Source organism: Bombus flavifrons, chromosome 5 (genome assembly GCF_040668555.2).
Source record: "Bombus flavifrons isolate JBK064 chromosome 5, iyBomFlav1_principal, whole genome shotgun sequence".
NCBI lineage: Eukaryota > Metazoa > Arthropoda > Insecta > Hymenoptera > Apidae > Bombus > Bombus flavifrons.
The window spans coordinates 1,081,504-1,101,775 of NC_138446.1; the positions used below are offsets into that span (position 1 = coordinate 1,081,504).

At 37.0% G+C, this 20,272-nt stretch overlaps 5 protein-coding genes across 8 annotated transcripts in view; 2 read left to right on the forward strand and 3 right to left on the reverse strand.

Moving 5' to 3' along the window:
- Nucleotides 1-2,454, reverse strand: part of SCAR (wiskott-Aldrich syndrome protein family member 3 SCAR) — a 33,829-nt gene extending 31,375 nt beyond the window's left edge. The window contains exon 1 of one of the 3 annotated variants that reach the window (XM_069113562.1): nucleotides 2,246-2,454. The gene's annotated coding sequence lies outside the window, so the exon portion shown is untranslated. Of the gene's footprint in view, nucleotides 1-1,581 lie in introns of all 3 variants that reach the window. The other 2 variants (XM_069113561.1, XM_069113563.1) reach the window with 2 other exon arrangements.
- Nucleotides 2,455-2,743: 289 nt separating this feature from the next.
- Nucleotides 2,744-3,586, forward strand: LSm3 (U6 snRNA-associated Sm-like protein LSm3). The gene is made up of 3 exons (XM_069113584.1): nucleotides 2,744-2,920; nucleotides 3,012-3,119; nucleotides 3,233-3,586. Exons 1-3 carry the CDS (start codon nucleotides 2,900-2,902, stop codon nucleotides 3,413-3,415), a joined length of 312 nt encoding a protein of 103 aa, XP_068969685.1. The 5' UTR covers nucleotides 2,744-2,899; the 3' UTR covers nucleotides 3,416-3,586.
- A 29-nt stretch (nucleotides 3,587-3,615) lies between these two features.
- On the reverse strand, nucleotides 3,616-4,801 carry LOC138180098 (sperm flagellar protein 1). Its single transcript, XM_069113586.1, has 3 exons — nucleotides 4,460-4,801; nucleotides 4,091-4,378; nucleotides 3,616-4,001 (listed from the first exon to the last, which is right to left on the reverse strand). The coding sequence occupies exons 1-3, from the start codon at nucleotides 4,569-4,571 to the stop codon at nucleotides 3,736-3,738; spliced, it is 666 nt and encodes a 221-aa protein (XP_068969687.1). The 5' UTR covers nucleotides 4,572-4,801; the 3' UTR covers nucleotides 3,616-3,735.
- Nucleotides 4,802-5,596: 795 nt separating this feature from the next.
- MFS3 (major facilitator superfamily transporter 3) lies at nucleotides 5,597-9,811 on the forward strand. The gene is made up of 9 exons (XM_069112964.1): nucleotides 5,597-5,674; nucleotides 6,964-7,196; nucleotides 7,652-7,885; nucleotides 7,969-8,056; nucleotides 8,378-8,610; nucleotides 8,692-8,841; nucleotides 8,908-9,040; nucleotides 9,133-9,374; nucleotides 9,633-9,811. Exons 1-9 carry the CDS (start codon nucleotides 5,656-5,658, stop codon nucleotides 9,807-9,809), a joined length of 1,509 nt encoding a protein of 502 aa, XP_068969065.1. The 5' UTR covers nucleotides 5,597-5,655; the 3' UTR covers nucleotides 9,810-9,811.
- Nucleotides 8,631-12,768, reverse strand: l(2)10685 (5-methylcytosine rRNA methyltransferase l(2)10685). 2 transcript variants are annotated; one of them, XR_011173130.1, is made up of 9 exons: nucleotides 12,158-12,768; nucleotides 11,893-12,075; nucleotides 11,435-11,798; nucleotides 11,187-11,369; nucleotides 10,791-11,077; nucleotides 10,573-10,697; nucleotides 10,365-10,502; nucleotides 10,054-10,277; nucleotides 8,631-8,839 (listed from the first exon to the last, which is right to left on the reverse strand). XR_011173130.1 is itself a non-coding variant. In XM_069112965.1 (8 exons), exons 1-8 carry the CDS (start codon nucleotides 12,236-12,238, stop codon nucleotides 10,136-10,138), a joined length of 1,503 nt encoding a protein of 500 aa, XP_068969066.1. In that variant the 5' UTR covers nucleotides 12,239-12,768; the 3' UTR covers nucleotides 9,133-10,135. The 2 variants fall into 2 exon arrangements, 1 of the variants encoding a protein (XP_068969066.1); XM_069112965.1 differs by lacking the exon at nucleotides 8,631-8,839 and having other exon boundaries at nucleotides 9,133-10,277.
- Nucleotides 12,769-20,272: the final 7,504 nt, after the last annotated feature.

The following is a 20,272-nucleotide window of genomic DNA, read 5'->3' on the forward strand; positions in this document are numbered from 1 at the left end:
CCAAGGTACATATTTCTCATTAAAAAGATCAGACGTAAAATATAAAACCGGATACAAACGTGCAAACCTATGGAAGATCGCGCAAAAATATTCATCCATTTTCACAATGTTCCATCCTGTTCAAGATGAAGATATTACGTACATAGTATGTATCCAAATTAAACAAGCGCAAGTACACAATCTGCTTCGCTGCGTACCGAAATTCACCGAGTGCACACGATTCGATACAAATTAGCGCGTGTTACTGTTAAAACTAACAACTAATGATTACATACGTATATACGTCGCTCAGCGCCACACACTTCTTAATGTTCAATGAAAAAAAGCACGATAGTTTAATTGAATTAAATCGTACCTGGAAAATGTTCTATTGTATGATGAAACAAGTACATATTTATTATATTTTTCCTACGTTGAATTCGATAAAAATTTTTGTGTTAACTATACGTATATTATTATTAAAATCAAGTAATAAAATCATCCAAGACATTTGAGATATTAAAAAAAATAGTAGTAAATATTCGTCTGTAAAATCACAGACGGTGATTTTACCGGTTAATCGGGTACTCACGGCGTAATACTATAAAACCTGTGTATGTATCGTAAACTTATCGCATCACTGTTCAGTAAAATACAGATACTACCAAATGATAAATCAGCGAAAAAATTCAAACAACCAACAATTATCTCTAAAAATATGCAACGCGTAAATTACATCTATTAACTACGTTAATTACACTATTCCATACTTCCCTAACGTTAGTCGCCAAGAAAACAAAGAATAATCCAGACAATAAACTTTTTTTGTGAAAACAATGCAACCATCCTTAATTTCATCCTATTGATAACATATTGCGCTAGCTAATTTCGTTCTGCAAATTTGAAAACCAACAAATTGTGAACGCGGCTATGTATGCACCTATAACGGAGGGGAATTTGTAGAATGACAGAAGTGATACGCACGGGAAGACCTATTGGAAAAAGATGATCTAAGATTAGCGAGGTAACCGTTGAAAGTACGTATGAAGTTAGCTATCGGATTTCTTGGGAGGGCAGGAAACGTTTAAAATGTCAACAAGGTCGAAAGGCCGGGCGAGCTAATTGGCGCATGAATGTCACGGTGAATTTTAATCACCAAGCGCCATGTATTATAGGATCGCAATAGACATCTGTAACGCAGAGATACGATAAAATTGCGGCAAAATTCGTCTTCGTTGAAGCAACTATACTATCGGTAACATTTAACATTTCACAAGAAAAGTACCTTTTACTAACTTGTTTACGCATGATATATTGGTCACATAAATATAAGGAAAATTAAGAAATAACCTCTGAAATCTCTGGACGTTACGCCTATGAAAATGAATCAAATTAGATGGAAAAGTGTATTGTACCACGGTTTTACAGGAAAAAAAAAAGGAACGAATCTCGAGTATGTCAACAAGCATCGATCGATAATGCTGACGCATACACATTCCGTACGATCTAACGGTCCATTGATAAATCATCGTGGAAGGTCAAATTAAGCGGTTCACACAGTGTTACAATTCAGAGGAGTATATGTGAAGGAGAAGAGCTTACGTTGCCCGTTGAAGTTGGTTCGCAGCAACACAAAGATAGCCAAATATTTCTCTTCGAAGAGAATCGTCCGTGATCACTGCTGGTTCCTTTGTCCGAGCTTTACGTGAAGAAAATGCAGAACAGCACACGAGAGACGCGCGTAATCCGCGAAAGGCTGAAGCCTCCAGTTGCTTCTTCTCTTCGGTAAGAAAATCGAGACATATAACGGAGTACTTCTCTTTCCACTGTCACTATGAACTTGTTATCCGAACCGTGACCGGCCGCAATTACACGCGATCTCGATTGAAAGATACATACGCACACAGTACAGTGACTGACAAGAACGGTGAATTTTCGTCAGTTCGAACTAGCGTCGGGAAAACCACCCCCTGCACAGCCGGCGCCCCAACAGCCATGTGCCGCCCTAAACCTCCGCCCATTGGCTCGAACCATACATTCTACGGACTCCTGATTCCTTCAAGACTCTTTTTATTATACGTAAAATCGTAGCTGACAAGAATTTCGAACGAACGCTCCGTTAACCGTTTAGTCTGTGTTACGTTATCATAAGCGACAACTCTGCACGACCCATCCCTGCGGGAGCTCACCGAGAAGGGGGAATGGGAAAAGGCCGACTGACAAGACGTCACGTCTCCCGGGAGCGCTTCGATCTCTCTGAACTCACCATATCTACCGTACAGCTGGCCGCGTGTCTATACATAACACTGATAAATGCACCAGAGCCGTTGGACAGCTCGTAATTTCGACGTCGTTAAGCAGAAACGTGAAAAAACTTTGCCAAATGATTCACACACTGCACGCAATCTTCACCCGCGAATCGAGAAAATGGCGTTGCTCGCTCCCTCGCGCTTGTTCACTCTAGCAATACCTCAAGCTACGCTGATTCCTATCGTTGACTACTAGCGCCTATTCCCCGATGCGTGTAACCTAATAACTAGCGCGCGGGAAAATCAAAACACCTTTTCTGCCAACAAACAATAATTTATAAAAAGAACATTTCACGAAATAGATCTAAGTTGCCCCGTTGTCTTTCGAAATAATACGACAAATGTATACAACAAATTAAATTTTGACAAATGAAAAGCAAAATTATGTACATTTAAGTAAAGAAAATATATTTCAAGGAATATGTGGCGCCACTTACTGGGTGGTTGTATGATATGATGAAATGACGATATTGCCGGTTTATCCGAATTCCGAATGATGCCGCGCGATAGTTGGCTGAGCGTATAAAGAGTTTTAACCAAGCATTTATAGTTGTATAAACATAAAACTCAATCTGGTTTTAGCAGCAGATTAAAAATAATTTAATGACATTATGGCTGACGAGACAGAGCAGGTAAAAACACTTGATTCAAAGTTCTGAATATGAACCTAACCTACTCTATTCTCATATATATACATATATATATGTATATATACATTTTCAGGTACCAGCAATAAATGTTAAAGAACCCCTAGATCTTATAAGATTGAGCCTGGATGAGAGAATATATGTTAAAATGAGAAATGAGAGAGAATTACGAGGACGATTACATGTAAATATCATTTTTACGAGTATATTGTACCTGTTATTTACTATATTATACCTATGTACATATTTCTTAACCTATTTTATATTTAATTATTATACAAAAACTTTTCATTGCAGGCTTATGATCAGCATTTAAATATGGTGTTGGGTGAAGCAGAAGAGACTGTAACTACAGTAGAAATTGATGAGGAAACTTACGAAGAAGTATATCGTACAACTAAAAGAAATATCTCTATGCTTTTTGTTCGTGGGGATGGAGTAATTTTGGTTTCACCACCAAGCATGAGAGCACCGATATAAAATTTCTATTTATATATAATTTATCTAAACATAAGAGATAGATAATATTGAATTAAATTCCATATTGATACGATTTTATCAATCTTTTGTACTAGCATTTGACAGTTGTAAGAAATTTGTGAAAGTAACGGATTTAATTCGAATAAAGCTAAATATAAGATAAATATAGAATTTATAATTTAAACATGACAAAAGAAACTAAATTGTGGTACACTATATTAAAACAGTACATTACATTAAATGTTTATAAATAATATAAATTTTGGAGTACAATTTTATTTAAAATATTCTTAAAGGATTAGTTTTTAAATTTTAGCGAATTATATTTTCGTTCGAAGTTTTGAAATTGTACTAGCTGCAAAAGTTCTTGGTGTAATACTTTGTTCTATAGGTTTTATAATTTGTGACGTAAGATCTGTAATTCTTTGATCTTTCAGTTTTATCAGAGATTCTAGGTGAGACACTTTTTGATGAAGAATATTTATCAATTCATTCTTTTCTTCTAATTCTTGTTTTAGTCGAACGAAGACATGACGCGGAACAGTTTTATTTGCTATTTCTTCTGGGTTGAGCACTGACTTAACAACTTCTTTTCGAGGAATGAAATTGAGCTCAAATAATTTCTTATAGAAATTTTTACACGAGATTTTATATTTATTGTAATCATTCACTTACCTTTCTTTTCGTCTTCTTCATATTCGGCATATAAAGAATTTCTATCTGCATTACAATCTTTTAAAATTTTAGCTCGCAGTTCGATTAAAATTTTTTCGATAACACCAGGTTGCGAATTTGCTAGTTGATTGATCACGTCTTTTCCTAATTTTACATCAAGTTTTGAAAGTACTTTGCGATTTAAAGTGCACCAGTTGTCTATTTTTTTTGCAATACTATTTCCAGGAATATAATTATGTATATCGACGTATCTGGGGTAGTATCGTTTTAACAATTCAGCCATAAAAACTAAAAGACATTGAAATATATTTTAAATATCACACAAAGAATTGCAAAATAATTTTCTAAAATATGAACTTTATTTTATACCACCGTCAGAAAAATCTCGAGCAAGATTTCTTTTTGGTTTGGAAAATGGTATTTGTTCCATCCAAGTATATATTTCTTCGAGGTTCGCATTAGATTCTAATTCTACACTCATATTTCTCTATCATTTACAACAGTAAAATCAGAAAATGACTTTTTCATACATTGAAATTTACGAATGTATCGCTATATTTTTGTTACATTCTGTCAGCCTGCAAATTTTTATTAGATCGACATAATATGTATACTGCATGCTCTTTACGAATGCAACTTCATTTTGCTTTGGTTTGATTAATTTTAGTTTGTTTTACCACGTCTTAATTTCAGAACTATCCTCATGACAAACGTCACGTGTACCACATTGCGTCAGATTAAATAACGGTAAACGGAATGATAACTAAACTTCGAACATTGCATAAGATGCAACTAAAAAATTAAATTCAATTACATAAAAAACTAACTTTTATTTGTCTTATATAAATTTTCAAATAATTACAAATCAATCAAATTCATAGTTTTCTAGTCTATAGTTTTCTTCAATTCAACTTTTCAATTTAACTAGCAACGAATATCTAAATAACTTATTCGTTGTGAATGTATTAGATAATTTAATACGGTCTAAAATTTCTCGAGTAATATATTTAAAAAAAACAACGTAAGATTTGAATGAATGATATAATTTTTGGATACTGCAACTATTTGGAAAGGTGATATTTACTTGGTATTTTAATGCAGATATTCATAACGGAAAGTAAATGTTGCACGTATTAGCAGTCAAATAGGGATGAAGTATTTCGATAGTGTTTGTACTTCTTGTATTTCACTAAAATCGAAGAGAGACATTCTTGGAATCGATGAACAGGTTCAGCGTAAATATGATCACGTCACAGCGACGGAGGTGTTTGAAGACGGTGCGTTCGAGCCTGCGTTCACGCGGGCTATGGCATTTATAGAAGAGGCGCACGCCCGTACTCCTCGGAAAGGTTTGAGGAAACCGAAGCATCACATTCGACCTCAGTGGCACGTTGCACGCACTAAGCATCGAATCAGAAGAAATGATAGTTTTGAATTTAAGTATTCAATAACCGGTTAAAATTCGATATTCTTCAAATAAATTATATTTTCCAAATTTATTTACAAAAAGTATATTTCGAAGTAGTGAAAGAGACTTATTGTTAGTCGTTGACTCAAGAAAAAACATGACTGGAAAACACGAGGGTGAGTAATTATAGTTTTTTACTTTTAATATGTTCTAAGCTAGAGATTGGATATTAATAACTTTCTTTCGAAAAAGTGGAAACGATGAGTAAATTCCAGTTCTTACAATTTGCATTACACTTTTCTTATAGAAGCTCCATACCTATGACCTTCAAATGTCCTCTGGTCTATATTTCAAATTTTTTATTGGAATATTTCAATATCAAATATTTCAGTATCAAACAACTATATAAGTTTAGAATAAAGCTAAAAAATTTATTATATATTATATTCAAATTTTTAGATAATTGGGGAATAAGACGTAAATTGACGATGGTTGATGCAATTCTTTGGTTTTATCGTTAACATACGTAGGTGATAATTATTCCTGTAAAGTTTTATCTCTTCATAGTTTAATATATTTTCCATTTATGTTTACATAGACAAATGTAATTGACAATCTATAACAGTCCAAAACATAAAACATGCTTAGCAGTTCTTTGACAAGTGATATTCTGGAACTTCGTTTTACGTGTTCGTTGACCTATATCTGGATCGAAAATAAATGCTTGCGATAAAAGGAAAGTTTTAAAAATTTATAAAAGATATTCGCTTTAGTACACTGAACGCATCTGCTTACGGCTATCATTTTTATTAAAAAGTGATTGAATATACAGTTATCAAATAAACCATGATAAAATATTATTTATCAACACGAAAATACTACACGTGATAGGAATGTGTAATTACAACATTCTTTCATATCTGTCAGTATATCTGTCAGTATATCTGTCAGTATTTTCCTGATATTTCTTATAATTCATAATTCTAATATCCTAGATGAAAGAAATATATAATATACCTACACAATACTTTTAAAATAAAAGTTTAATTAAATATAACTAAATTATAAGAGAAAGATCATGTAAGTTATATCTTTATCTTTTAACTTTCTTGTTTAATAAATCCTTATTTATATTAAAGAATTGAATTCTTTATTTAAAGATAGCTCTAGAAATTATAGAACAGAAATATAATTAGGATATTTGAGTCTATTTTCGAAAAAAAAAAAATGTATTATTTTCATGTGCACAATACGTATACAAAATCGTATAACCGCACAAACAGATGAAGAAGTCGAATACCTGATGACTCCTTCACCTGTACTTCGTGCCAAACGGCACGTCCTCTGTTCGTATCTTGCGGTATGAGTTTCCCCGCGGTATCATATTACCGAGTCAATCATATCTGAAAATTCGTTTTTGCTTATTTATAAGTAATCAACACGTCGACTTTAAATGTATTTGTAGGACACACTATATTCTCTATACGGTACCTGATGGCAATCCTGGGTTCTATCGGGCTCGCCATCATCTACGGGTTCAAGGTAAACGTAAGTGTGGCTATCGTAGCTATGGTGAACCACACTGCTGTAAAGTTATCCGCGTTGCATCAATTGGAATCTGAGAATACAACTGTAATTACTATGGACGAATGTCACCACGATAGTGTTCTTTCCAATGAGACGAAAACAATCACCGAGGTACATATATGTATAAATGTATTATATGTATAAATGTACTGATAACTTTATAACAATTAGTAATATCAATTTTTTAAATACTAATTTTGCATTAAGATATATTAACAACTTTCGTACATGGGAACTTTATAATTTTAACAAATTTCATACTTAGATACAATGCAAAAAAAATAAAATATAATCGTATTTACCTTTCAATGATTCCATTTTAATATAGTTGCATCAGTATAATATGTACGACAATAATTCGACTCGTAATAAAATAAAGATTACATTATATAAAATTTTATCCTGCTATATATTTTCTTACTTTCGTATAGAAAAATAAATCTATTACTTTATTTTTATTTCTCAGAATCATGCTGTATATCCTTGATATACACGTATCCTTGCTCCACAAGACAAATAGAAATTTTTGTTAAAAAGAGATATGATATTGATATTTATTTATATAGGATGGCCCATTCGTGTGGAATGAACCTTTGCAAGGTCTTATTTTATCATCATACTTTTGGGGCTATATGATATCCTTACTTCCGGGCGGCAGAATGGCTGAACTCTTATCTGCCAAATGGGTGATGAACGGGTCGGTATTTCTAAACCTCGTAGCATCTATATTATCACCTGTTGCTGCTGAAATGCATTACTCTCTCTTCATCCTGATGAGATTTATTCAAGGAATCGGTGGTGTTAGTAAAAAAAAACTATTAAATATTCCGAATAGGTGTTGAAATTAAATATGAAATATTATAATAAAATTATAAAACTACAGGGTGTAACATTTCCGGCAATGCACATTATGATTGCTAAGTGGGCTCCACCAAACGAGAGAAGCGTTCTTGCCTCGATTGTTTATGCAGGTAAAATAAAATTTTTGCTAATTGAAATTAAATTATTTGGAATTTTTATTATCTAAAGATATAATCTTTTTATTTCATCTAAATAAAAAATCGGGAAAGGTTGAAACTACAACTTCGGTTACACTATTTTACGGGATACATTAATCTATACATAATACAATAACATGAAACTGCCTTTATTGATTAATGATTACAGCTTGAAGCATTTAATAATATATTGAACATTTATGCACGAAAATAAAAATTTCTCAAATTTTTAATTTTCGCTTCCACAGTCAGTCATCTATCTCTGAAACTATACATAATTTCTATTTTCTGTAGGAACTGCTCTAGGTACTGTGATTTCTATACTCTTAACGGGAATGCTGGCTGCAAATTTCGAATGGATATGGATATTTTATATCGAAGGTGCACTTTGTCTAATTTGGTGTACAGCATGGTGGATTATGATTGAAGATAGCCCAGAGGAACAAACGAGGTTTATTAGTCAAGAGGAAAAGGATTATATTATGCAATCTTTAGGTCAGAATAAAAATAACAGCGGACATAAAGAGGTTTGTAACAAAAAATCATATTTAAGACTTTTATATATGTATAATTAGCATCTTTATTTGTTATATCGTAATATTGTTCAGAAATTATCAGTTCCCTGGGGCGAGGTATTACGATCTAAACCATTTATGGGAATCTTAATCGCTCATTTCTGCAGTAATTTTGGTTGGTACATGTTGCTTATCGAGCTGCCTACTTTTATGAATCAAGTACTGAAGTTCGATATGAGTTCTGTAAGTATTGAGTAAGTACTTTAAATTTTTTAAATTAATATCGCTAATAATTCTCTTTTTCTATAGAATGCTGGTCTTTCTTCGATGCCATTTTTATGTATGTGGATTTTTACTATGGTGCTTAGTAAGATACTAGCCATTATGCAAGACAAAAAATTAATTACGGTAACGGTATCGAGAAAAATTGGAACACTGTTTTGTAAGTTTACTATTTATGTATACTATACATGTATAATTTAAAAACATACAATTGGGTTAGGTAATAACAGTCAAAAATATATTTCTTTTTAGCATCCGTTATTCCCATGATATGTTTAATAGGAGTATCATATGTTGGTTGTAGTCGAACATTAGCAGTTACATTAATGACTATTGGAGTAACATGTATTGGTGGAATGTATAGCGGGTTCTTATCAAACCATATTGATATTGCACCAAATTTTGCTGGTACTCTTGTCGCCATTACAAACTGTGTTGCTACCATACCTGGGTTTGTTGTACCAATATTTGTCGGAAAATTGACATACGGAAATGTAAGTATCTATATACAGTAAAATATCATTAACACCTCTCAAGCAACAAGCTTCTAGGCATGAAAACATGAAACAAATTTGTACATTTATTAAATTAAAAAAACTCGAAGCATTAAGGGATTGATTTTACGTTATGGTATAGTGATTATTTATGAATAAAGTGCAAAATTCGATTTATTTTACATTTTTTCTATCAAATATCTTATCTCAGTAACTATAATGTTATCATTAATATTATTATCATCAAATGTTTTATAGCAAACTATAGGAGCATGGAGGACTATATTTTATACAACTGTTGTCTTATACATAATCGAGATATTAGCCTACACTATTTTTGGAAGTGGAGAAGAACAACCTTGGAACAAAATTAAACCAGCTGATGAAGAAGCAAGCGATCAAACATTACCATTAAAAGAAAAATCTATGAAGTGAATGTAATTTTTGAGTGTGTGATGTGAATTGATTTTTGAACTTCATATTGAACAATTAGGTTTAGTAATCATCTTATGCGAAAGAAATTACTTAAATATTTAATATCATTAATGAACTGTTTCATTTTTCACATTATTTATCACGATAAATAATAAAATGTAATTATAAGATCTTACATTACAACTGTACATGTACATATTTATTAAATATTACCCTTTTTTATAACAACATGTTACATACTTACAATTATCTGCATAGAAATATAAATTATTTCATTATTTAATTATTTAATTTTAGTTATCCAATGGGCTCTCAGTCATTCACATCTATTGCATTTTCACCATTTTGCAAAAATACATTGGTCCCCAATTATTTTTCAGATTAGGTACAACAATATGACCATATTTTAAGTCAATATTACCAAAGTTATATAGACATCGTAAGGGTAACAGTGCTTCTGTCATATCTCTACGAAAATTGTATAATATATCAGAAGTCAATATCGACAATAAAAATAATAGTATTATTTATTTAGAGAAATATATAAATACGTACTTTACGACCATAACAGAATTGTTTTCTTCCCATGCTCTTTTTAATGCTACATGTACAACACCATCATTTTGTACAGGACTAAGAGAACATGTTGAATAAACAACTGTACCTCCTACTGAAACCAATTTCAATGCAGTCCTATAGAAAGGAAATACAATTATTTATGATAAACTTAAAAAATATAAAATAAGATATCTTATCTACTGACGTTAAAATCTCAGACTGAATTTCTGGCATTTTTAATCTTTCCTTAATTCTACTTGGTTTGAAAATATTGTTGTCATCAGAATGCAAAATGTGCCTATCCGTTGTACATGGTACATCAACTAAGATCTAAAAAAGTTAAGAGGGGTAAAATATTGAATAACATATTGTTCCATTCACAAAGTAAGTAAACAATAGAAAACATTGTATTAAACTAGACACCTTGTTATATGTACCATTCTCATCAACTGCTCTAGCATCTTGTTGTGTTATAATTAACATATTTTCTTTTTCGCACATGTTTGAAATATATTCATTCATAACGTTTTTGAGTCTTTTTATTCTAGATTCTTTAACATCATTAGCAACCAGTATACGAGGCATAAGAGTTTGGAGGATGGTCAAAGCTTTCCCTCCAGGTGCAGCACACATATCAAGGACCATATCATTAAACTGTATATCTAGAGCCAACACAGGAAGTATAGATCCACCATCAAGCAAGTAATAATCTAAAAAAATATAGGATATGTTAGTAATAAAATAATTCATAAAATATTCTAAAATACATAAACATTTAATTTATTATTATTATTAAAATCCATAGAAAATGATACAAACCTGAAACACCAGTAGATCCTTTCTTAGGATTTGGAAATCTACTGTAATTTTCTCTTTCAAAAGCATATATATTCAAATGTTCTGGAAATGGCAGAACAAATTCTTTCTCAACATTTATTTGAAAATCATTAGCTTTATCATAAAACCTATAATAGTCAGATTCCAAAACCCAATCATTCAAGCCTATAAAACATATTTGTAAATACATATTTTAATTTTGATTAAAGAAACATTAGAATTAAACAAACTTTTTATTTTGGTAGCAGGTATATATTCCTGAAGTATAGCTGAGTCTACGGATGAATTGGCAATACGATTGGTATCTAATTCCACTTCATTTAAATTTTCATCTATAGATTTTAGTTCTGTAGGTATTCGTTGATCTTCCTTAACAAATTCAGTAGTTTCAGCATTTGATGTTTCGAATAAATTTGGATAATTAGTAGAGTAAGTAGTTTGAAGTTCTGCTGATTGATCTTTAGATGTTGTAATGTCCTTTGAATTTTGCTTATCTGGCAATTTACCATATCTTGCCGCTCTTTTAGCTTTAAAGAAATCTACATTTTCTTTTTGTACATCATGTAAACTCCTCAAATTTATTGCACCAAGTAACTGTAACAATTTTATCGATACAACTCCTCAACATTTTTAATACTTTCAGTTTACGATTATTATCTGCAATATTATTGGTATTACAATAATGTACCTCCAATTCAGATTGGATTCTTTCTGAATCACTGAAGTTATTAACCACAGCCATATATTTAGATTCTTCTGATAACAATGCAGCTCGTATATCTGGCCACTTATCTCCATAAACGCCTGCGTAAAACTCATTAAAATGTTCAAGTGCTTTATCTCTTGCCGCTTTCTTTTTCTTCAGTTTAGCCTATGATAATAATTATATATTCTTTCAAATGTATTCAAAGAGAATGTTTGAGTTCTAATCATAGGGTTATAAAGATACAAACCCAGTGAATCTTTTCATGTGCATATCGAGCAGATACTTGTAAAATCTGTTCTAGTTTTAACTTATTAAGTAGCACTATCATTCTTTTGAAATATCCAATTAGTCGATTGGAACCGAATATGTCACGAGCTCTCTATCTTACGTTCCCAAGTATATATGTGTCTGATATACTAGAAAATAAAGAAACCGAAGAGGCGGCAAAATTCGTTACTCGATATCGCTACTCGATGGCGCTAGCTGTGTATTCAATTTTCTTTCGAACGCAAGAAGTAGTTGACGACGATTAACCGTTAGTGAGAGCGGTGTAAAGAAGAAGGGCGTGATCCGGCGTGAACTGCAGGTACAGGTGAAACAGGACAACCGACAAATCCACGAGTTACGGTACTACCGGTGCTACTTGTCTCTAACACTGGACGTCACATCTTTTTTATCAATTCAGCGTTTACTTCTGCGTGACCCTTTCTTTTCCTACTTTGCCGACTTTCTTTACTGCAAACTCCACGACGTAGGATACAAACAAAAACTGAAAAGTTATATGCATGCACGCGTAAGTATATGCAATACCTAATCGACCTATGTATTATATTAGATGCAGACGACAAGGAAGCGACGTATTTGTCGTGACATCGAGATGAGAAACGTGCCGAGCAAGATGGAGTGAATGGGGGTGGTGGGGATGAGGACGAACACATCTTTGTGCTCCCCTCTTGCGAAGGCGCCCGTGCGCCATGAAACGTGGCTGTTTCGAAAGTTCCTACTCGAAGAACCTATTTTAGATGCTATAAACCATCTCAGCTTGTAAATTGTTTTCGGAGGTATACAAGCCTCAGTACCTGAAGAATGAAGTTGCAACGTATTCTAGGAAACTTTGAAATTTTTCCCATAATTTACAGCGCTTTAATGCACGATTTTTCGTATTTACGGAATTTACGCGTTTACGATATTTACGCGTTTCATAGACCTGGTCGTAAAATCTTCCTTGAACATATAACATGTTCTCTGGCATTCGCGCGATGTGATTTCGAAAAATTCCACCGTATCTATAGAGTGAGAAATGTAAATTGAGAATCGAGTGAGGCCGACACGATAATCTTGTTACCCTCGAAACGCGTACAACATACTCTGGTGAAAGTCTCCACTATAGACAGTAGACGCGAGTTCAGTGTTCTCGAGGGGAACGAAAAGAGAATGTCGCGTCGTCGCGCAGGAGATCAGCTCTTTTGCTTCCAAGTGAAGATCACAACTCTAGTCCATGGGGTGCGGTATACCCTGTGTATGCCCAGAGACACATACCTCGTCAATACTTTTGTGTTCATTGTCACGCATACAGAAACTCTTCCTCTCGATGAATCTCGACGACCCGAATCGCTCGACGGCGAAGCTGGTTTCGTGGATCTCTTCATGAGAGGCACGTCGTACGCGATTTGTCGGGGCACGGGGTGTGACGGGGACTCGAGGGATCGTAAAGGCAATGCACTGTAAGGAGCTCACGACGACTATACCCTCCTCCCGCCCCTCGCGCGTTCGCGCTCGCGCGCGCGCCGTCCTCCCTCTCGTTCTCTCGCCACCGTCCCTTTCTCTCCCTTCTTTCTTCGCTCCCTCCCTCCCCCTCCCTCTCTCCCGCCATCTCTCTTCCTTTCCCTCGTTCCCTCTCGTTCTTATCAGAGAGCCTCGACAGTACGACCACACTCATACTCTCGTTCTATTGCTCGCTCGGCTGATCTCTCGAGGAGGGCGCGTTAGGGCGCTCGCCAGCCACTCGTGTATCTTCCAATTCGTGCTCTGTTTCGAAATTTCTTCGATACCAAAGGAAATTCGCTGCCCTTTCGGAATCTTTGTGTCATTGCGTTCTCCGATATTACTCGCTCGCACACGTGCTCCCGCAAAGGGAAACAGCGAGGCCAGAGGACTCGGAAGTTACGACATCCGGTACACAATACTACCGTTTCCTGTCTCTCGTGACCCTTGGTCCCACTTGCTCTAGCCCACGTGACCCCGCCGTTTCACTTCGCGCAGTTTCGATTTAACACGCACGCGCGCGCGCGCGCGCGCCTCTAACTGCCGCGGCACCGCGTATGCACGTAATCTCTAACGAATATCGCCACGATTTTTCAAACACGTTTTCTCGAGTTTCAAACCCTTTCTCAGGTACTTGCTCTTTCGAATCTCACCTAGACACGTTACGCGATGTGTAAAATATGGCGCGACTCCTTTGTACCGATTATAAGGGTTCGATGTAGCCTCGTGAGAATTCTTTGATATCTCCTGTTGCTCTGCAAGCATGCACTTAGCACCGCGTATCAGCACAATACATTCTCCACAATAGGTGGTTGATTCCTTTCTAAATCTCCGCATTTCCTCGCGCGGTTGATGGTTGAAGAACGGATACATTCACCGCCATAGCGGCCAATTGTTCCGCAGGAGCACGCGTGTGGTGCTGTGCGCACTTGGGAAAAGATTCGGATAAAAGAGGCGAAATCACTCTGATTTGGACTTTTTCGTTGTCACAGTCCTACGCCTTGCTTCTCTCCAGCGCAGCAGCGAGCTTCCCGTCGTCACGTGCATGCATGCGTGCATGCGTACATCGCGGCATGGCGAGTGCATACATGCCGGGTCGTTGAACGAGCAGGGGGTACCGAGGACAACAGTAACGACTGCACCAACCCACTTGTCTCGACCCTATACAAGTCACGTGCACGTACAGTGCTCGGTAATAATGGTCCCCAGAGGGTGTGACCTATTCTATATGTTGGATTCTCGCGCTCGTGCACGCGCCAGGCCGACTTGCTGGTACCAACATGCTTTGGTACCGCGGCTCCCCATGGAAAACTGCATAAAGGAACGTTTTATCATACAGGCACGTTTTGTCTACCTCTGCTTTATTTTTTGGGACAAGATATCGGTGTTTAAATAAGATGTTGGAAAATTAATTTGATTAAAATTGATCCTCTCAGTTAATGGATGATATTTTGGCTCTTACTCAGATTATACTTTATTTATCACTTTAATTAATAAGAATATTCATATCTTTATGCATAAATGAAACATCATTGGAGGAATAAGCAACTACATAACCTCATCTTTCGTTATATAAATAATTTTGTCCTTCAATAGAAAGTGAATAAAATCAATCTTATTAGCGAACGTCGTTTGCAAAATTCGCGATTAGGAGATTAAAAATGAATATATCCATGTTTTATTAATGGTAGCGATGAATAAGTGATCGTAAAACATTCTCAAGCTCACTCAACCGGTGATACTTTGTTGCAAGACACGCCCTCTCTTTTTCTGTCTCTCTCTCTCTTTGTCTCCACTATTACTTTCTTGGACGAATTTAGCGTGGTGAAGTCCCACTCGTTCAAATATTTTGAGCCCCTGACTCGAGATATTCTCTCGGTTGGTGGATTGCGAAATACGCAGCTCGGACGGTGTCGGACGATGTACGAGGACGAAAGTAGGTAGGTAGGTAGGTAGGTGGGCAGACGGAAGTCAGTTTAACGGTATCACCTGAGAGTTCAGTCAGGCTTCGATCCTTACGCGTGGAACGGGGTTTCACGAAATTCGTAGTTTCCTCGTGGCGTATTTCTTCTTCGCAACGCTCAGCATATTTTTTTACGATCCGTACGCCCACCTGCGAGAACAGTTCGATGAAGGGACGGGGAATTTTCGAGCTGTTCCGAGGACTACCACTGTAACTGCTTTGGTCGTTAGACGCCTACTATTGCATCGAACTTAGAAAAGAGCATCGGATGCATTCCTTCTTCTCTTTCAAGGGCTAGTCGTGTTATTCTTTTTATAGCGATGTTTAGGTGGACGTGATCAGAATTTACGAGTTTGTCGTGCATTTTAATCTTATTTTATCTTCTACTGGCATTAAGTGAAAAATTGAAGAAAATTCGAAATAAATTATCTAAACAACACAACTTTTATATTATAGGAGTGCACATTTCTAATTTAGTATTATTTATATCATAAAATTTTTAGCCAATAAACTTACCTTGCGAGAAACTGAGTATTTTCGTATTTCCTTTCTATTAATCTTTTCTTTTCTCTCCTTCGTGACCTTTAGATTCAACGAAGGAATTTAAAAATTTTGCTTAGACGCAATTAAATCCGTATATACAAATTACCGCGGAATTCAATCAAGTGATAGGGTGAAGCGAGGTTTACTTAGAAATGGTTCCTAGTTCTTTCGTTTATACGGGGTTGTTGAGGAACTGTGATCGCCGGGAACCAGGGCATTGACCCTCACTGCCACGCCACTCCCACACCGCATTACGTCAGGCTACGTCCACTGCATCCTGCTCATCTTCTCGACGTTTTATGAGGGCTTTGCTACCCGCGAGTATTCACGGAGCGGGGTTGCGGTTCGCGTAATCCTTCCGTGTTCTCTGAACTTATCAATTCTAAGAAAGAAAGAAGAAAACAAAGTTTGAAACTCGAGCAAATAGAAGAGACGTTAGGTTGATTAGAACGTTCCTCGGAACAGTTACCATTCTTGTTCTTGGCTCGCTGAACCGAGGAAGTCAAACAGCACCAGATACAGGAGAACAAGATGTGCATGTGTTTAGTAGAGGCAATGCCCTTCTTTAAGGGCGATGATATAAGATAAAATGATATCTTTATCGCATACGACAGTAGCTATCGAACACAGAAGAACAATATCGATATATTTGATTTGAACACGCGCATACGCATACAAACACACGTCCAGAGACCCGTACGAATACATTAATTTTAGAATAGTACCGCGTACCATGATCACCTTCGACTTTGGTCCTGTGGAGAAAGTATCCGAATAATCATGGGGACTCCCTAAACGTCGTCTCAAAATGATCATACATGCCGTAGCTAGTCAAGTTGCTTGGTGGACCAAAGGGAGCCGCTGGTACTGGTGATGGTGCTGCTACAGCAACAACCTGTTGCAACCACCCCGACACGCCATAGCCAGCGGGAGACGTCCAACTGGTCCGGAGCAAACTAAGAAGCTACATAACCATTGGCAGCCGAGTTTCTCGTTTACTCCGGTGGACTTGCGCCATTTAAGATTAATACGCTATCGTTTTCAATATTTACTGTATCTAGTAACACAAATTATCGACCCTATTGTTATAATAATAATTTTAATATTTCTTAAAACACGAACCGCAAACGATGAAAGTTAAAAAACTGATATGTACAATATAAAGTATTTTGCTGAGAAATAGTTCTTTGTTTTAATAAAAAGTCGATTATGTATGGCAACGGGGAAACAGGTGTATAGATATCGCTGTTAGGTTAAAGTATCTTTAGTAGTCCTATATCGATTGGATTTAGATCTTCCTGAATCGAATTGAAATTGGCTTTGCTACCTGTCTATCTACTTTACCTGCGGCCTTTTAGGGTACCGAGAGGGATACGAAATAAAAGAGAACGAAAGAAACAGAGAGGCAAGAACGAACAAAGGGCGTATTCACGCGTCAAAAGTCGCCATAGCGTGACGATAGGGTGGTCCATGGAGAGACCTGTAGGACCTACTTTGGTATTTCTGCGGCATAGCACTTGTCGCACATTTATTCCTCTCGCTTTACGAGCTTCGCTGTGCATCTACGTGACCGGTTATCCCGCGACCAACTTTGAAAAATGTTAAGACTTCCAGGCTCACATGGAAATTTATTCGAACGATCAACAGAAAGATAATATAATGTAATATATGTATTTTTCATTTATATGTTGTTTGCTCTTGGTTTATCGAACAGTATGTAAATTCTTCACCAAAAAAGGTCTTTAAGTTATACGAGATAGTATAGTGAGAAGTCGAAAAGATAGGGCTGAAAAGAAACGAGAGAAAAGTCAGTTCTTTAGTAGGTCAACGGCGATGTTGTTCCTTCCCTTCGGAGATTACGTCATCGCGCCTCCCAACTCGCGCCCGCTCAGCCAACACTGCACGTATCGCGCTAGTTGGTGTATGTGAAGATATGTCATACATGTGTACCAGCTCTGTTCCTACGTGTGTACTTGACCACCCACCCGTCCACCCACTTAGAGAACTATGGCTATGTTTTAACATACCAGGTGTCAGTCACGTTTGAATTTAAGCTCGAGTCATACGAAACACAAATATGAACCACTTTTACGACATTAAACATTTGTCGGAACTATCTTTTATCTTTTATCTCTAATTGAAAGATCATTCGAATTTTTCGACGGTTTTAATAATGAAAGAAATATAATTTTCGTATTCAGGTATACATACATAACTGTTGGGAGCGATGTAGCCAGTGGTAAATTTACCACTCACTTTCAGAACAGCACTATTCTGAATATTGAGCGCGAGATCGATGTGCCACGAGGGTTTACGTTTCTATGCGTGAGACTGGTGAAAAGGAAGAACAGGGAAGAACGGTGGGAGAGGTATGCGGGTCGGGGTCGAGTCATGCATATCGATGACGACTTGTATGAATTTTTCATAGTCTTTTACAATTTGAAAAGCTGTTTGGCCTGAGTTTATGGTTCTATAAACCCAGTGACCCCGGCGGTGGATCTGCTTCACGATCTTTGTACCGATGCCGTCTCATCGTGCTTCGAACTAACTGTTTACGGTCGGTTCGACTGGTTCCAAATGGTCGAGTCGGAGGAAGATTCCGCGATCAACGAGAGGATTCGTGGCGTGCACTTCCTCCTCTCCTTTCTCGATATAGGTGCATAGCAATTCACCATTGATGCTGGCTGATAGACAAAAAAAGTACGTTCCTTCGTGTAGAGTAACACGTCGCAGCAATGGAAAGAAAACAGAAAGGAAAATGAAAGGAGATGGTGACGGTTAGTACCTACAGTGGGACGGGGGAGGGTGAGTGGTGGGGGTAAGGGAAAGAAGGTTGGGGTGCAAGAAGAGTTGGGAGGAAAGAGACGAGCGAGGAGTGAAAGATATTGGTAATCGAGGAATCCGGGAACCCAGAACCGTTCGAACGGTTGGCTGCCGCAGACGCAAGGTCGTTGTCCTTGGGGGATCAACGACCCCTCGATGAGGGATGGCGTGGTGGGGATATATATACACCTCCCCATCCATGACGCCGCCGTCTGGGTATAAGGGCGCCTCCAGGTTGGGTTAGACCTAGGGTTAGATTTAGAAGTCAGGAATAGGGATGCGGATAGTCACGTAGGTGCATGGGCAGATAGCTGAGTGGAGGGGGCGGAGGGAGACAGAGAGAAGGGAACAGGCAGAGGGAAAAAAGCTGAAAGGCAGCCCGGGGATAGAAAGTGTATGTTGGGTGGTAAGGCAGGAGGGCGCTGTGAGAGAGGTACAGGGATAGTCGCGTTGCGACGACAGGTTCGTAACCGAAAATACGGCACATAGGACCAGGAGGTTCGATCGTAGGGGTAGAAAGTTTTATCTTTCGGTCGGAGAGTGTCGTAACCACCTGTTGGGGTGGTGATTCCGCTCGAAAGCCATTGGAAATATTTTACTAGCCCTTTATTTTCGACATCGAATTAATCTCGAATATCCTGCGGCTTCGTTGTGCCTTGATAGCGCACCTTTGAGTTTCTCGAATGACAGAGAGTGGAAAATGGATATACATTATACATATATATATATATATAGAGAGAGAGAGATGCGAACAGTATCAAGAAGGGAAGGAAACGTGTTTTCGAACAATTGTCAGGAATGCTTAAATTTTTCTACGTTTTACTTTTCATTCTTCTAGAAGAAGTTTTATAATTGCATCCCAGTGATCGGAGTAAATCATGGCATCGACAGATATTCTACTTATTCCTTGCCACTTATTTCGATCTTTCGCTTTTGCGTTTTCTTCCCGAGGCGACTGAACAGGAAGTGTTTCTTGCGAGGTACCTGTCGCCGGAAGGACCCGAACTCGAGGTGTCACGGTCCGTAAGGGCCGTGAGAGTGCAGGACGATAGGTGGATCCTTTCTGGACACAGCAGAACAGAGCAGGGCAGGCGAGGCCAGGGAGCAATGTCCCTTCGAGTCATCCCCTTCCTAACGTATATGTAAGGTATGCACGCCGTTACTCGCCTCCACGGTTACTGACTCTTTTTATCGAACGACAGACTTTTTTACGATTCCTTTCTAACTTCCCCTTTTGAAACGTTAACCCTCTTCGCTATGTCTGTCTGT

Coding starts and splice junctions, on each gene's coding strand:
- LSm3 (XM_069113584.1), top strand. CDS start 2,900: ATGGCTGACGAGACAGAGCAG. Junction 2,921..3,011: donor TGGCTGACGAGACAGAGCAG/GTAAAAACACTT, acceptor ATACATTTTCAG/GTACCAGCAATAAATGTTAA. Junction 3,120..3,232: donor AATTACGAGGACGATTACAT/GTAAATATCATT, acceptor TTTTCATTGCAG/GCTTATGATCAGCATTTAAA.
- LOC138180098 (XM_069113586.1), bottom strand. CDS start 4,571: ATGAGTGTAGAATTAGAATCTAATGCGAACCTCGAAGAAATATATACT. Junction 4,379..4,459: donor TCGAGATTTTTCTGACGGTG/GTATAAAATAAA, acceptor AATGTCTTTTAG/TTTTTATGGCTGAATTGTTA. Junction 4,002..4,090: donor TGAAGAAGACGAAAAGAAAG/GTAAGTGAATGA, acceptor CTCGAAAAGAAG/TTGTTAAGTCAGTGCTCAAC.
- MFS3 (XM_069112964.1), top strand. Junction 8,057..8,377: donor TGCCTCGATTGTTTATGCAG/GTAAAATAAAAT, acceptor TATTTTCTGTAG/GAACTGCTCTAGGTACTGTG. Junction 8,842..8,907: donor TGAAGTTCGATATGAGTTCT/GTAAGTATTGAG, acceptor CTTTTTCTATAG/AATGCTGGTCTTTCTTCGAT.